Below are 16,973 nucleotides of genomic sequence, written 5' to 3'. Positions count from 1 at the left end.
CATGACGACACTCAACTACTAAAGACATTTCTTTCATCAAATCTAAAATCATAACTTTTCTTTTTCCTTTTGGTGTTGGTCTTAGGGCTTGGGCACTGTTCCTGAGCTTTTTGCTCAAGGCTCTACCACTTGAGCCAGAGCTCTACTTCCAGCTTTTTGGTGATTAATTGGAGATGTGTGTTATGGATTTTCCTGTCCAGCTGCTTGGCTTCAAGATGTGATCATCGGATCTAAGCCTTCTGAAGAGCTAGGATTATAGGTGTGAGCCACTGATGCCCGGCTCTAAAATGTTTACTTTGATCACTTCACTTGCACTTTGCTTTTGGGACATCATTTACTTCTTTGGGAGGCAATTTTCACGAAATTAAGGGCAAGAAAACAGGGAAATAATTTGAATACAATTGCTTATGAGGTAGGACTGATGAGAACTTCTCCATATCTACTCAGCTGTGTAATGTGTAATGGGAATTTAAACTGTGTATGTGTTGGTGTTGAGGTTTGAAGTGAGGGCCTTGTACTCTTGCTTTTTTTTCTTTTCTGGTCCTAGGGTTTGAACTCAGGGCCTGGGTGCTGTTCCTGGGCCTCTTTGTGCTCAAGGCTAGCTCTACCACTTGAGCCACAGTGACACTTCTGTTTTGTTCTGAGCAGTTTATTGGATGTAATAATCTCATGGACATTCCTGACTGGGCTGGCTTCAAACCTCCAATCTCAGCCTCCTGAGAAGATAAAGACATGAGCCACTGGCACTAGGCTTGCTTAGCCTTTTCAAGTCTGGCATTCTACCACTTGACAGCCAGACCGCCACAAAGCCAGACCTCCACTTCCAGCATTTTGCTGGTTAAATGGAGATAAGACTTTCATGGACTTATCTATCCAAGTTGGGCAGGTTACTCTTTGCAGTTCTATTATTTACTTTCTGGTGAGGTTTTATTAAATTATATTTGGTATTTTCAATCTGTCCTAATTCTCTAATTACTGCTTCTAAAATATCCCTTAAAATTTTTAGGCAATTAGCCAGGTACTGGTAGTTCATGCCTATAATCCCAGCGACTCAGGGGGTTGAGATCTGAGGATTGTGGTTAAGATGAGGGGTAAGAGAAAGAGTCCTGAGTCAGGAGCCGAGACACCCAAGTTCTGGCTATGCTTTCACTCAAATGAGTTACGTGACCTATTTTGGCTTCACTCATTAGCTTAGTAAACCAGAATCTTTAATGTCCCAAACAACTTGGAAAAAAATCTAGGATTCTAAGGCCAAGTGTGTGTGTATATATATATATGTTTGCCAGTCCTGGGGCTTGGACTCAGGGCCTGAGCACTGTCCCTGGTTTCTTTTTGCTCTACCGCCACTTTGGCTTTTTTTGTGTATGTGGTGTTGAGGAATCGAACCCATGACTTCATGCAGGCTAGGCAAGCATTCTACCACTAAGCCACATTCCCAGCCCTAGGCCAATTCATTTTTATCAAAATTAAGAAAATGCTATCATTTTTGTTTTTCATCTTCAGAGGGCCTTCACTGTATCAGCACTTCTTCAAGCTCATGAAATCTGAGGTGGTTAGCATTTTTCAAAGACTGGTGGGATAAAGAGGGAACTAATGACCCAGACCAGGGCTTCTCACTGGCTAACTCAGGAACACAAAGCATGACCTTGCTTGTTAGGAATATCATGGAATATAATAAGTTGATATGAATTATTATAAAACATTAGTCACTGGGTTTCTTCTCAGATACTCAAGTTTACAAACTCATTCTGTATGGGGATGCCAAGTTTGAGAAGATTTTTAAGTAACTACTGTGACTAATACCTACTGCTTCTCTTAGTTACAATCCATCAGTCTATTTAGAACATGCTTATCTTCTCACAGGTAAACAGGCTGTAGAGGACTCTCTGAAGATGCCTATGAAAGTAGTAATGTTATACAGTTTAAAATCTTATAGTTGAAGGTGGTTTCGGAGAACCATTTCGCCTTGATGTATAGTTTATTTACGAACAGCAGGCCTTTCCTTCCATTTTACAGTACCTCTCTCAGCTTCATCATCAGCAAAAGTGATAAAAACCCACCTAACAAGACTGTGGTAAGGTAATGATTGGGAGACTAGTTACTTACCATTTTGTATCTGCCACCTGATTTTTCATATAAGATAGACATTAATGTGCCTTTTTTTTTTTTTTTGCCAGTCCAGGAGGTTGAACTCATCAGGGCCTGAGCACTGTCCCTGGCTTCTTTTCACTTCTTTTCACTCTACCACTTGAGCCAAAGCGCCACTTCTGGCCTTTTCTGTATATGTGGTGCTGAGGAATCGAACCCAGGGCTTCATGTATACGAGGTGAGCACTTTACCACTGGGCCATATTCCCAGCCCTTAATGTGCCATTTTTAATGAGGATTTATTCACTTATTTGGTGGAACTGAAGTTTGAACTCAGCACTTGATAGGTACATGGTCTACCACTTAAGCCATGCTCCCATGCTTTGGTTCTCAGACAAACTCTTGTGTGAGAGATAGAAGAGCCTTAAACACCAACCTCATACCATGTTCCTCCTACTTATGAGTAGCTAGGATAATAGATGTGTACCGCTACACTCAGCTTATTGGTTGAGAGGGGGTTTTGTTAACATTTTGCCTTAGGCTAGCCTCTAACCATGATCGTCTAGATCTCTACTTACTGAATGGCTGGAAGTGCAGGCACGAACCAAGCATGCCTAGCCTTTCAATGCTACAGTTTTTAGAACAAAATGTCCTCAAATGATCTTAATATTCTTTACCCTTAATTTTACTATGAAAGCCAAGATTTAGTAATGAAATTATTCTGAGCAATGTAAACACACACACACACACACACACACACACACACCCTAAAACTAAAAAGTCAACACTAGATTAATGTTTAATTCTTAAAAAGTACTAACCTGTTTTCTGAACTAGATGTAGAAGTACTAGATGAGGACAATGTATGAGAGTTGGACATGCGTGAAACAAACTTCTGGATGGTGTTACGAGATGGAGCTTTGATTCTTGAGCTACGTCTACTATGATATTTCTGGAACAAACTCTCAACCTAACATTGGAAAAAGACAGTGTTAATGATAAATGAGCCACATTATACATACAAAGAGTTTTAGAGGTTGAGGTTGAATTATTTATCTTTCATTTGCACATATTTCTTAAAAAGCTGATTTAAGAGGAAGAGATTCAAAATAAGAACTTATGTAGTTTACAAAGAACAATTATTTTTATAAAAGATTAATGTTTCTCAATTTAGAAGGAAAAAGTTTATCATTTAATAAATTATAAGGAAAACACTTAAAATATTCAATTACATCTTTAAAATGTAAATGATCTATTTAAATTTAGTTCTCAGGAAATATACTACAAAAATTCGCTGCCAACTTTACCCATAGCATTAATTTTAAAAATTACCTCAAAATTCTTTAAAGTTTTTCTCCATAACATAGGGTCTGAAGGTTCTAGCTGAAACACCCGGAGCATAACAAACAGCAGATGAATACAAAATGTCCCACGCCCACAGCTGCAGTTCTGAAGAAGTCAGAGAAAACCTCTGCATTAATAAATCTGTCATTCGGTTAACACTAAGCTGATCACTTTTTTTTCTTTTTTTTGTCGGTCAAGGGACTTGCACTCTGGGCCTGGACACTGGCCCTGAGCTCTTCAGCTCAGGGCTAGTGCTCTACCACTTGAGCCACAGTGCCACTTCTAGTTTTCTGGTGGTTAAATGGAGTCTCATGGCCTTTCCTGCCCTGGCTGGCTTTGAACCGCATCTCAGCCTCCAGAGTAGCTAAGGATTACAGGTGTGAGCAACTGGTACCTCGATGATCACTTTGTTTTAAAGTCCAAGTTTTTTTTTATTAAAGTTTCTTCTAAGTTATAATCTTCTTTATCCTCATTATAAGTCTACTTATAAACTGATCTCTTATTTTTCAATGAACTGATTAAGTAGATAAAAATTTATCTTACTTTAGGTACTGTCCCAATAAAAACTTCATAAATACATCTAAGAAAATATTTATTAGCTCATAATACAATGAAATTCACTTTAGTTTACTAAAGGGAATTAACTTCTCTCAGTTTAAGAACTGTATAGGGTTTGGTATATGGCTTGGTGATAAGAGCACCTGCGTAGCTTATCTGGGTCCCTGGGTTCCATCTCCAACATTAGAAAGAACAAAACAACATAAAGAACCTTACAGGTAAATCCCAGTTAGTAAGTGTCAAACAGTGACAAACCCTACCTGTGGCCCAATAAATACACGGTATTTATTGTCAGGGCTGTCTCCTCCAATCAAGAAAGAGTTGGGTCCGATTTGCTGCAGTAAGTACAGCCTGGCCCGCATCACTTTGTTCACACGGCGGCTCGTCTCCTCGGGGCTGTACGGGGAAAAGCCATCTGGCGAAGGGGCTCTTCGGGGTGGTGTGGTTCTGCCGCTCTGAAACTTGATTCACAGTATTGGTTTGTATTAGGAAACTTTCTCAACGCTTGATAAAAAAAATAACCCAACCAAAAAAGGTCACACTAGACAGTCACATGGCAGATTAAACTCTGCGAAACTACTCCAGTGTCGAAAGTATAATGGAACAATGTCAGGCAAAATACTGTCTGACAAACTTGTCGTGAGAGGACTTTTACCATTTTAGTCATCCCCACAACTATGGCAGAGAAAGACAACCATACAGTAATTCATAAATTATTCTATAAACAGCTGAACTTCTTGAAATGTATTAAGTAAGCCAAAATTAAAGTGTGGAAAAGAAACAGCATTAATAGGAAAAATGACGGTCTACAGGTAAAAACTAAATATCCACTTTGCTGGCCTCTATGTAGGTAGAAGCTTTTCCCAAGTTTCACCATATATTTTTCCTCAATTAAAATATATTACTGGAATACATTTTAATATTTTACTAAGCATCTTTATAAGCAGTGTTGAGATAGGATAGCATGATAAACTACAAACTATTTACTTACTGGCACCGGGGAAACTCGCTTTCTCCTAACTCCTGGAGATTCGGATTTCACCGTGCGACCTGATGGCGAGCTGCTGGGAGACGGACTGCGTCGGCCCTTGGGCGCTGGGGAGGTGGCACTGGCCCGCCCTTCTCCTTGAGACTCAGCTGACAAGGTATTCATTTCGGATCCATCTCCTTTAATAGGGATTGGTTTTACCACCTGCATCAAAAGTATTCAATATTTTGAACATTTAAAAATTCCAACGTATAGCTGGACATTATAGAAAAACTTTGTTTTTTATTAGTCTTACTTATATACAAAGTATATATACTTAGGTACAAAGGGGTTTAATTCAACATGTCTGTTTGTGAGTAAAACGTATCTTCATCAATGTCACCTATTATCATTCTCCCCCATCTCTTCCCATCTCATTGATTTGAGTTAGAAAACTTTATATAAATATATCAGATAATAGGCCAAAGCTATTTGGCATTAGTTTAAGTCAATATGTTAAGAAATATTTTTCCTTACATCAATGTCAGTCTTTTAGGGTTTCTACTAGTTAAAATGTGTGAAATTTTATGTTCTACCTGTTACCAATTTCCCAACTCATTTAACATTCAAAATCAACAACCTCAAGTTTGTAAATAAATTAGAAACAACAGTCACATAATTTCTACTACTTATTTATGGAATGAAGGTGAGAGATGCTTCCAGTTTAAAGACTAATTTCAAGCACAAATGCAGTTTACATGACTGTATCTTATCTCAACATAGAGACATGTATTTTAATATTAGGGCTCGCAGATTAATCTAGCTGTGGATATAAGGTAAAAAACCTGCAGACTTAGTATGTTTGAAATCTAGTAGACCTTTCTGGCCTTCCTCCTTCTCCTGTGCTATGGCACAAGGAGCCCTGGCCAGACAGCACAACGTCACATGAGGAAAACTCATTTGTCTTTAAGACATGGTTGAAATCTTACCTTTCATAACACCCATACCCCTCTCCCCTAACCTTGAATTCTACCAGCCTCACCTGACATTCTTTCTTTTTCCTAATTCCTTATTGCGCTTTTGAACAACCCCCACACTGGGTATCTAGCCATAAAGTGGTTTGTAATAGTTCATATATTGCTGTGTGTGTGTGTGTGTCTGTGTGTGTCTGTGTTGGGGGGCTTGACAGTGCCTGGGCACTGTCCCTGAGCTTTTCCTGCTCAAGGCTAGTGCAGTGCTCTACCACTTGAATCACAGCTCCACTTCTGTTATTTTTGTGTGTGTGTGCTTAACTGAAGATAAGAAACTTAGTGACTTTCCTGGCCAGGCTAGCTTCTGTGATCCTAAGATCTCAGCCTCCTAAGTAACTAGGATTATAAGTATGAGCAACCAGTGCCCAATTATCACTTTAACTGTGTACATGTGCTAGTTTCCCATTTGGAAATTTATTTCAACTATTTCAAGAAGGTTTTACTATAACTTACATAAAACATAATAAAATGAAATTTAAATAGTTATTTCACTATGTAGACTGTTACTTCACAAGCAGACAGTAAACTTAAGGATAATTTGAAATCTGTCAAGTATAAAATGTAGATTAATCTTAAGGAATACATGTTATGTATCTTATTCTAATTTTTTCCCCTTTCATTCAGTGTTCTACTTACACAGACAAGGTACACAAGTATATGCAGGAAGGTGGCAGTGGAAAAAACTTTGGCCTTAGAAAACTGAAAGTTAGCTCTTCTGAAACAAAGGAAAAATGCTGGCTCCTCTGCACATATACAATGTTGTGATTGCTCAAAAGAGTTTGGGCTTCATTTGAATAACTCAGCTCACGGGCTGGGAATATGGCCTACTGGCAAGAGTGCTTGCCTCATATACATGAAGCCCTGGGTTCGATTCCCCAGCACCACATATACAGAAAACAGCCAGAAGTGGCGCTGTGGCTCAAGTGACAGAGTGCTAGCCTTGAGCAAAAAGAAGCCAGGAACAGTGTTCAGGCCCTGAGTCCAAGGCCCAGGACTGGCAAAAAAAAAAAAAAAAAAGAATAACTCAGCTCACGAACATGGAGCAGCACCTTTAGTTACTCAAAAGCTCCTTATACCTGTTTAGTAGCCATCTGCCCCTCTGTCACCTCTACAAGATGTTTCAGTAGAATATTCTCTAAGATTAAGTCCTTGGTTTTTCCATCTTCCACTATGAAGAATTAAAATGATGAAGTTATCCATCATCTACCACATGTGATCAATAGTTGGGAAGAAAAGGACTTAATAATGCTCTAGTAGCCCAACATGTACATGACACCCATTTGTTCTCTATAGCTCCATTAGTTTAAATTAGAATCACCGAGTAGGGCTATGTGTAATGAACTGCAGCTCAATGAGGCATGTGCAAAGCTTCAAGGGCTCTTAAGACATTTAAACAAAGCCTGGGCATTGCTAGACCTCCAACAGGCTGGGAGATGGGACTGCTCTCCCTGAAGACAGTCACTAGCCACATGAGGGTACAGCATTTAGACTGAGGAACTCAGCATTTACTTTTATGTTCAGTTAATTTAAATTTAATTTAACTAGGCCCAGGTAGAGAGCTTGAGGATCATTTGGCATGAGTTGAGTTTAGATCCTTGTCAAAGTTTAGATAAATCTCAGTTGCCATTTCTGTTTAAAACAAAAAACAAATATAAACAAACATGCTGATATGGACTAGTGAGGAAACTTCCTTTGTAGAAATGTAGAAGCACACTGCATAATATTTCTTTTTTTTCCCTTTATTGTCAAAGTGAAGTACAGAGGGGTTACAGTTTCATATGTAAGGCAGGTGAGTACATTTCTTGTTTAACTTGTTGCCTCTTCCCTCATTTTTCCCTTCTTTCCCCCATGAGTTGTTCAGTTGGTTTGTACCAACTGGTTTTGTAAATATTGCTTTTGGAATCATTTGTCTTCTTATCCTTTGTCTCTTGATTTTGATTCCCTTTCCTTTCCCTAGTTCTAATGCACATATATACAGTATCCAGGTTCTCTTTGTCTTTGTGCCAGTCCTGGGTGCTGTCCTTGAACTTGTTTTGCTCAAGGCCCATGCTCAGCTCCACTCCAATGGCATTATGATGGCTAACTGGAGACCCAGGCTGGCTTCCAACTGTGATTCTCAGATCTCAGCTTCTTGAGTAGCTAGTATTACAGGTGTGAGCCACTGGCACCAAGCACCATAGGGCTACTCTTACACTTTAAACAGGGCAAAGGACAGAGTATTCTGGCTTTGCCTAACCTAGATATCAAGGGTTTCTTTTATCAGTCCCACAGTCTCACTTATTTTTCTGGAAAATTTCTGAAATTAGAATCTTCCTATGGATCTTAGAAATAACACATTTAATATAAATCAGCAGACTTGCTTTAAGTGAGAATGTGCAATATTGAACTCAGGTAAAAGGTTTATAATTACTGACATTAGAGGGCAGCAACAGCTAAAAGATTACTAGTCCTCCACCAACTAGTTAAAGTTTCTATCACAGTTGAAGTTGCTTAATGAACAGCTTATATTATGATTTACTTCAAGTGGCCAGAACATGAAGCAAATGAAAGTACCGTATTTCAAATGGAGAAGCAAAAGCACAAAGGGGACTATTTTGCTGGTTCCCGTTTCCTGCTCAGTGTCCCTCTTGTGGGCACCCTGGCCACTCACCACAGGGCCTCTCCTGTTTCTCCTTTCCAACCACTCATGCTTCCAGGCCGGCATACAGGTTGCCTTCAACTTCTCCCTGATCATCCGCTCCTCTGGGCGATCATCCATCTTGTGCAGCCCTTTCAGAGTTTCTTTATTCTCCATCTCACGACTGAAATAGAGAAAAGTAAGAATAGTAAGTAATCTACATATGAAAAATAACTTCCAAAACCAAGTAGAACAGTATGGTTCCTACTTCCAACAAACATGCAACCAAAATGATAGCTGCTAAAACTCCCAGAAGATTTCAGAGGTAAATTATAAAGTATTGTGCTGTTGAACTTTAATAATACAGATTGAAGTTGAAGGTTTATTAATACTATTTATTTCCTTTATTCCAAACAGTTACCCTAATGGGTCCTAAGTTTTTACTTTGAACAAATACATTTCAGAAGACTGCAGGTTTCTAATTCCATACATGTATAAAATGGACAAGATTCTACCTACTTTTTCTTCCAAGAGTTTTAATAATTTATGTCAGCACAGACAGATTCTGTCAAGTGTGTTCATTTTCTAAAATGCACTAAATGTTTAATATGCTAGGTAAAACTTAACTATATCATCTAAAAATCTCTATTTTCCTTGAGTAATAATAATAGTTTTAGGACAAGTCACTTGTGGGTACTTCATATCTAAAGAGTAAAAATAATCCAATACAAACACCTTGAACTTTACTTCATAATATAATGTCATATATGTTATATATAATATAAGTAATCTCTAGAAATCTCTAGAAACTTTTGACAATTCTAAAAATCCTAACCGTAATTCTCAGGAAAATCACTGCTCTCAACATATACGCATACATGTATACACACACGGATTTAAAAGCCTTGCTCATAAAGAAACAGTTAAATAAACTGCATGCTGAGAATTAACGATTTTTAAAATACTAAGCTAATTATGCTCACTTCAATAACTGTCTTTGGAAAGTCTACAAGGTTACAGAATAATGATTTTTCTACAGTGGTTGGGAAAAGAATTAGTGGAAATATTCATATCAAGGAAAAGAATCATGTTATGAGTTTTCTACAGTGACTGGGAAAAGAAATTTCATGGCATGAGACAACGAAAAAGGCAAATTCAAACTCCACTAAGGAATTTTCTAATTGGTCATAACTCTGCAGTAGTATATTCAGAGAAGCAGACAAAAGAACAACCTTGATTAACTAAAACAAAATAAATAGGCATCACAATGGAAATGAGTAATTTAAATGAAGTATCAGTACCATGGGTGAGTATCAGAGACTGGTCTAGGTATTTTTTAGCAACACAAAGAACATAACATATTTGACTTAAATCTTACAAATGTGCATTAAGACTACACAGGACAAATTCTGCCACACAGAAAAACTCACAGAGGAAGGAATATGAACTAGGAAAGAAGTATGTATATGCTTTTTCTTGAGACACTTGGGTTGAAACTCAGTATCTAGCAAATGCTCTACCCTTCCTTAGTTTTTCAAACTGGTTCTTGTGTTTACATCCTGCAAGTCTGGACCATAATCCTGATTTGTACTTCCTGTATAGCTGGCATGCCAGGCCCATGCCACACCCAATATTTACTGGTTAAGACAGTCTCACAAACTTTTTTGCCTGGCTGCTTTTGAACCAGGCCTAGCAGCTAAGGATTACAGGCATGAGATAGCATAACTCTCGTAACTAGTGGAAGCTTCTCTGCCTCCTCCTCCTTTTCCTTGTTCTTCTTTAAAAGATTATTCTGTTTATTCAAAAGTGTTTGGCTATTTATAAATATCAGGAGTATCTGGAGGAGAAAGTAAAAAGGAAGAAGGATAAGACTCAGGAGAGAAAAGGAGACAGAGGACAGGAAGAAAAGGAATGAGAGGGAGAGAGTGTGAAAAAATGAAGAAGTGGTACAGAACACCAGTGATAGGAGAAATGAGGTAGAAAGAAGTATTTACCAAAAGTCATCCTGCTCAGTAAATACTTACTAAAGGAAAGCTTAGATTTAAAGGCAGTCACTTTTGTGAGCTGACTGCAAACTCAACTTCACTTATAAGTCCCTAGCATGAGAAGCAAACACTTCCCCTCTGGGCAACAACGCTGTAGGTGTGGTTAGGGGTCCCAGTTCCCAGGCTAGTCATGGTATAACTGCAGGGCATTTTATTATCAGAAGTTCCTAACTCCCAGAGGAAGGTTCCTATCTTTGCCCACTGGTCCACATGTTTCTCCTTCCCCAATTTGTTTCAAGAGCATCTGCACTTTCAGCATTGTTTCTGGCCCCCACTCAGACACTGTCATAAGCCTCTCAGGATGATGCCAATAGACTCTGAAGAGTGCATGACTTGCCTCTTCCTTTCCTCTATGTTAGAAAAAACTATAATATATTAGAAACAGAGCCTTGTTAGTTATAGCTGAGACTGGCTTTGAATTAAAATCCTGTTTCCGCCTCCAGAGTGCTGGAATTAGAGATATACACAACCATATCCAACCAGAAACACTGTCATTTAAAGCAAACTTATAAACAATATGGATATGCATACCAGCAGTCAAACTTTTGTACTTCAGATTATTTCTTGAGAATACTCAGAAATAGAATTGCTGAGTCAAATGTATGCAAATCAAGACTTGTGCTAATACTTGTGAAATTTGGTTCAAGAAAAACACATCTTTCATTCACACTGTACAGGTAGAGCTGCTAACTTTTCTGGACTGAACTAGGGAGCTACTTCTCTGGGGCTCGTGTTTCTGTCTCATCCAGGCCTCACAGACCACCAGGATCATCTCTCCTTTAAAACCACTTGTCTTTTCACAGCCTTTGTACTTTTCCTCTAAAGAGATGACTGCAAATTGTAAGGCATCCCTCCTTCGCTCCCTTCCTTACAAACTACAAGCTCCATCAGAGCAATACATGTGGTCTTACCTACATGTATCCAAACATCTCAACATGTTTGGCTCATGGGAGTTAATACATATAATAAACAATCACTTAGCGGCACCTATGGCAGTCCTAAGGACTTCTCATCTTTAAAACTGAGTAGCTAAATCAATGTTATTAAATCTTTTATGGATCTGTATTTAATTATACTTAAAATTTCAATTTAGACGCCATTAGAGGAATTTTCATTGTTCCTAAAGTACTGTGCAAATAGTGTTTTCTAGTTATTCCATGATTATATGTGAAATCTGAATGCCTCTTAACAAATGTAATAATTGAATTGGTAATTCCTTTTGTTTTTTTCATGGTATATAAAATAATTGTTTAAATTACAACCACTGGGATTTCAGAATCAACACAATATATAGTAAATCCTATTTTTTTATGCCAAGAAGAAATCACACCTACTCAGTTTCTTTTTTCTCTGAAATAGAAACCAAACTATGGGAAGAAAGCATTGCTTCTTTACAGTTTTAAGATACAATCTTCATAGGTCTGACAGAAATGGCTTTAATATTTCTCAGATATTTGCATGCATATGTATGTATGTACAGAGTAATGATGTGTTATCCAATTAATAGTGCAGATATAGCAGAACAAAATGTACATTTTAACCAAAGTTAGTCTATCACACAGCTGCATGTCACTAGGAGATAAAATACATTTCTAATCCAAGATGCTTAGTACTTATTATTTGGGGGGATTTATTTCTGCCAGAGTTAATATCTAAATATACACCTGCTGTTTTAACTAAAACAGCTCACATGTTTCTGGCTTTTCAAATAAAAAATGTGTTTTGGGAAACTACTTTGAAGACTTAATACCAGAAACAAAACACTGTTAAAGATTTTGCTTTATTATCTTCTTCTTTCATTTATTTAAGGCACATGGGGTTTCTTGTTTTTCTTTTTTGTTTCTAATCATTCTTCAAAATGAATTTTTGTTTGACCTAGAACCTCAAAGATTATTTCCATTCTGAGGTGAGGTTTCTAGTCCTTGTTCTAGACCTACAGGATTCACCTGCTAAAGGCTGAGTGCTTCAATAGCCTCTTCTCAGGAAGTCAGTTGGTCTTCCCTTATCTGAGCAGTGTGGTGCCAGCTATTGTTGGCTGTACTGTCCCACTTGTAGCTTTTCCCCTACTTCTTCTACAGATACATTTTGTTTTATATCTAGGTCTAATCATCTTACTAAAATTTCATCTACTTCCTTCCGGGAGTATCTTAAATGCTAACCGCTTCTGTCGTATATGACTTTTATTGTTTTATTTTTATTGTACAGATGTACAGAGGGGTTACAGTTACATAATTCAGGTACAGTGTATTTCTGTTTGGACAGTGTCAGCCCTTCCCTTGCTCTCTCCCAGTTTTTCCCTCCCATTCCTATCCACAAGTTATATAGTTCATTCTCAACAGTGTTCAGTGAGTGCCATTGCTCCATTTGTTTACTTTGTCTCTCCATTTCTGACTTACACCTATCTTCAGAGACAGTATTTTTCTTGGCAAGAATAATCTATTTTTGAATGTCTTCAGAAAATAACTTCCTACTGCTATTTTTTGAAAGTTAGTATTTCCTCCCAGTATGCTAAATATTAATTGTAATACAGCATAACCTTAAGTAAGATTGTGTGTGGTGGTGCACACTTGCAATTCCAGCTACTCAGAAGGCAGGCAGGTTGTTAGTGGTTTCAGGCCAGACTGTAGCGAAGTTAGTGAGTTCCTATCTCAAAACAAGACCAATGTGCTGGCGTACATGTCTGTGATTCCAGCAACTTGGGATGTATAGGTGGAAGGGTCACAACTTGAAGTCAGACAAGGGAATTAGTGTGACATCCTATCTGAAAAACCAAAAGCAGATGATGTGGGAACAGTGGTAGAGTGCAAGACTCTGTACCAGAAAAAGGAAAATTCCCACAGTGGATACACAAGGCCCCTAACGACTCAAAACTACCACAAATCTGTGCCTTTGGGGACATGTAAACAATTTCAAGGAGAACCAAAAGCTATTCAAACACTTTCCTATATTGAAATTAGTAATTTATGTACCATTGGAAGCTAAACAGAATTTATAAAAGACAAGACAACTACTAGTCAATATATTAAAGTATGTAACTCTATAGGGATTTATTTTGTGATCTTCTTTCCTTTTTTTTAGCCAATTACCTGTAACCTGATTTATGGCGTTTATATACCTAAGTCTTCCTTTAGAGAAGTGAAGTGAATAAAAAGGAAATTTGTATTTTAACTGTTCAGTTCTCCTATATACATGTTCTTATAGGTTTGAAATGTACGAACACATTTAAAGCAACTGATATTCTACAGAATATGAAATAAACTCAAGAGATTACCAAGTAAATTATTCCTAGAAAAGTGTTGCCAACATAAACTAGGGAACTATTAGGATGATTGAAGGAAACATTGTTAAGTGAAGAAAAGTTTATCTTTAATTAGATGCATTTTTGTTGAACTCTGCCCAAGAGTATTTATTAAAAGGCATAACTGCTGATCACAAATATTCAAAGGAGTTTTCAAATATAAAGTATATCTTGTCAAATAAATATTTTGTATATACTTCAACAACCACTAAAAGTACTGACACATTTACTGTAAGACACCAAGGCTACTGTGCTTTTTTCTATGAACTTGTCTTTTATCAGCACAATAAAAAATGCCAAGGCTTCACTTTCAGGTGGACATGTTTACAGATAAGCATCATTAAAAGGGGATATATCCCCTGTTGAATAAACACCAGACAAAGCAAGATAATAAAACAATGTGAAAAAAATTTTCTAGGTAATCCCTTCACCTGCCTAGACCCAGGGGAAAAAATAGAGCAATAATGTTTAAAAGCCTGGCTAAAGTGTTCCTTGGTATTCTCATGTATCTCAGAAATGTGTTGAAGATTCTATTAAGAAGCACCACATTCAAGTTATTAGTGTACCACAACAAATCTGTCTAATGAGCATAACTCAAGAAAAGAAGAACTAAAATGGTCTATCCAAATCTGGAAAAAGCCTAATGTTTCTGTCTAAATGTGCTGATAGATGAATATAAAAGTCAACAGATTTATATAAGAATGAAACTAAACATGTATATTTTGTCAAGTCACAGGGACAAATCAGTCATATTGACAGGCCAAGAAAATGTCAAATTGTAATAGAAGACTTGCCATGAAGAAATGATAATTCAGACAAGCAAAATACACATCAGAAATTAAGGTTGGAAGGTACGACTATGCAAAAGCAATGACTATAACTAGTAAGAATTTAAAAAAAGATAAAGATCAAGCTACTAATCAAATTAGGCTAGGTAAAGAAGTAAAAACTTGAAGTTAGAAACTGAGGTAAAATTATTTTTTTTAAAGCAGCTGGATGTAGGTGAGAGTGTACACTTTTTCCAGGTTAACACAAATTAGACTAAAATGCTGGCTCTGTAGTGACCTATAATTCAAATTCAATGAAATCTGCTGACTTGTCAGGATTTTTAAACTAAAATTTCAGTAACATCCATGTAGAAAAGTGGAAAACTGGTCAGAATTGGATAGAAATGAGTGATTTTTGTAAGACTTGTCATGTCATGGAATGTATGATAATCTGAGTGACAGCAAAACAATGCCATGCCACTATGGAAGATAGAATAAATAAATGAGCTATAGAATTCCTGTCTCTGGGATCTGTGTGTGCCTGTGCACACACGTGTGTTGGTACTGGGGCTTGAACTCAGGGCCTGGGCACTGTTACTGAACTTCTTTGCTCAAGGCTAATGCTCTACCACCTGAGCAACAGCTCTACTTCCAGCCGTTTCTGCGATATATTGGAGATAAGTCTCATGGACTGGTCTGCTTGGGCTGGCTTCAAATTGAGAGCCTCAGATCTTACCCTCTTGAGGCATGCCCCACCTGCATCTGGCTGATACTTTACAAAGAAAAAAGCAACAACAACTCTGTTTATCATTCAACAAGGCAATCACTTTTGTAAAAGAACTTCTATATACTACTACTCTTGCTTACACCCTTCTCTCAGGAATTAGGAAAATCTATCCGATTTATCAAATAATTTTCTGGGAGCTAATGTTTTCTTATAAGATTAGTATGCTCTCCACTTTGACAATAAAGGAAAAAAAAAGATTAGTATGCTCTCATTTCCTACTTATTTCCAACAAAAGCCTATGAAAGCTTGTATTCTTTTGATACTCACTGTTAAAAATTCCACTGTTTATTCTTTCTTATGCTATGCCCTTGATATTTGAAAAAGAATGTTTAGAAACCCCTGGGGGAGGGGAAATAGGATGCTGTGAGCGAGCATCCTCTTCCTTAATTGGTGAACACAGATCAGGATAACAAGGAAAGGGATGCTTTAAAAAAAAACACCAAACAAAACAGTATTTGACTAATGTGTATTTCCTTTCAAGAATTCCCATTTTGGGCTGGGAATATGGCCTAGTGGCAAGAGTGCTTGCCTTGTATACATGAAGCCCTGGGTTCGATTCCCCAGGACTACATATATAGAAAACGGCCAGAAGTGGCGCTGTGGCTCAAGTGACAGAGTGCTAGCCTTGAGCAAAAAGAAGCCAGGGACAGTGCTCAGGCCCTGAGTTCAAGGCCCAGGACTGGCAGAAGAAAAAAAAAAAGGAATTCCCATTTTGTACTCTTTAAAACATTTAGAGTTGGGCAAGTCTACAAGACAATGATGCATAAACCTAATAGTTCACTAGAGAAGTAGACTAGAACTTTCTATAATAGTTTTCAGTAAAGTGACCTATTCCCTCCTGCCCTCCATCATCCTCCATACAGGAGCACTGGCCTGTGGCAGTAGTATAGACATTTGATAAAGAAGATGGCTGGCTCCTTCACTGTTGTTGGTGGTTTGCAGTACAAAAATCTCAAATCAGTGGAATCTTTTCCAAATGCGTTTATATTCTTATAAGAGGTTGAATAAACAGGTTAGTAATGGGAAAACAGTCTGCTATTGCATATATTCCCTTCCTATGTTCAAAGAGATGTGGTTGAAGATTGTTATATTTTGAGTATCCTTTATTCTAACAATAAAATCCCTTTAAGTTTTTTCTTAATTTTTGTTATTGTAAAGGTGATGTACAGAGGGGTTACAGTTACATAAGTCAGGTACTAAGTGCATTTCTTTTTGGACAGTGTCACCATTTCCCTCACTCTCTCCCAGTTTTCCCCTCAGCCACAAATTGTATAGTTCATTTTCAACAACTTTTCTTAAGTTTTAATGTTCTGAAATTAATGAAGGGATACTGTTGATTAAACACAAAGCTCTCTTATATAGCCTTTGCTAAGAGCATTTTTTCCCCCTCCAAACCCTCGTGAATAGCAAGCTCTATACTGTACTACTTCCTTCCAGCTGGTGGAAAGGCATGTTAAGTAGGATGCTCAGGA

The 16,973-nt window shown here is 37.6% G+C and overlaps 1 protein-coding gene across 2 annotated transcripts in view; it reads right to left on the bottom strand.

Annotated features, from left to right (window-relative positions):
* Map3k1 (mitogen-activated protein kinase kinase kinase 1) overlaps positions 1–16,973 on the bottom strand; it is a 64,928-nt gene that overhangs the window by 20,646 nt on the left and 27,309 nt on the right. For both annotated transcript variants that reach the window (XM_048368066.1, XM_048368067.1), the window contains exons 2-6: positions 8,638–8,788; positions 4,981–5,181; positions 4,250–4,450; positions 3,420–3,536; positions 2,909–3,057 (exon numbers count right to left, since the gene is read on the bottom strand). In XM_048368066.1, coding sequence (XP_048224023.1) covers positions 2,909–3,057; positions 3,420–3,536; positions 4,250–4,450; positions 4,981–5,181; positions 8,638–8,788 — 819 coding nt within the window. The remainder of the gene's footprint in view (positions 1–2,908; positions 3,058–3,419; positions 3,537–4,249; positions 4,451–4,980; positions 5,182–8,637; positions 8,789–16,973) is intronic.

The sequence above is a fragment of the Perognathus longimembris genome, chromosome 19 (assembly GCF_023159225.1).
Source record: "Perognathus longimembris pacificus isolate PPM17 chromosome 19, ASM2315922v1, whole genome shotgun sequence".
Taxonomy (NCBI): Eukaryota; Metazoa; Chordata; class Mammalia; order Rodentia; family Heteromyidae; genus Perognathus; species Perognathus longimembris.
Note: the sequence above shows the minus strand (reverse complement) of the source record. Positions and strands in the feature narration are given on the sequence as shown.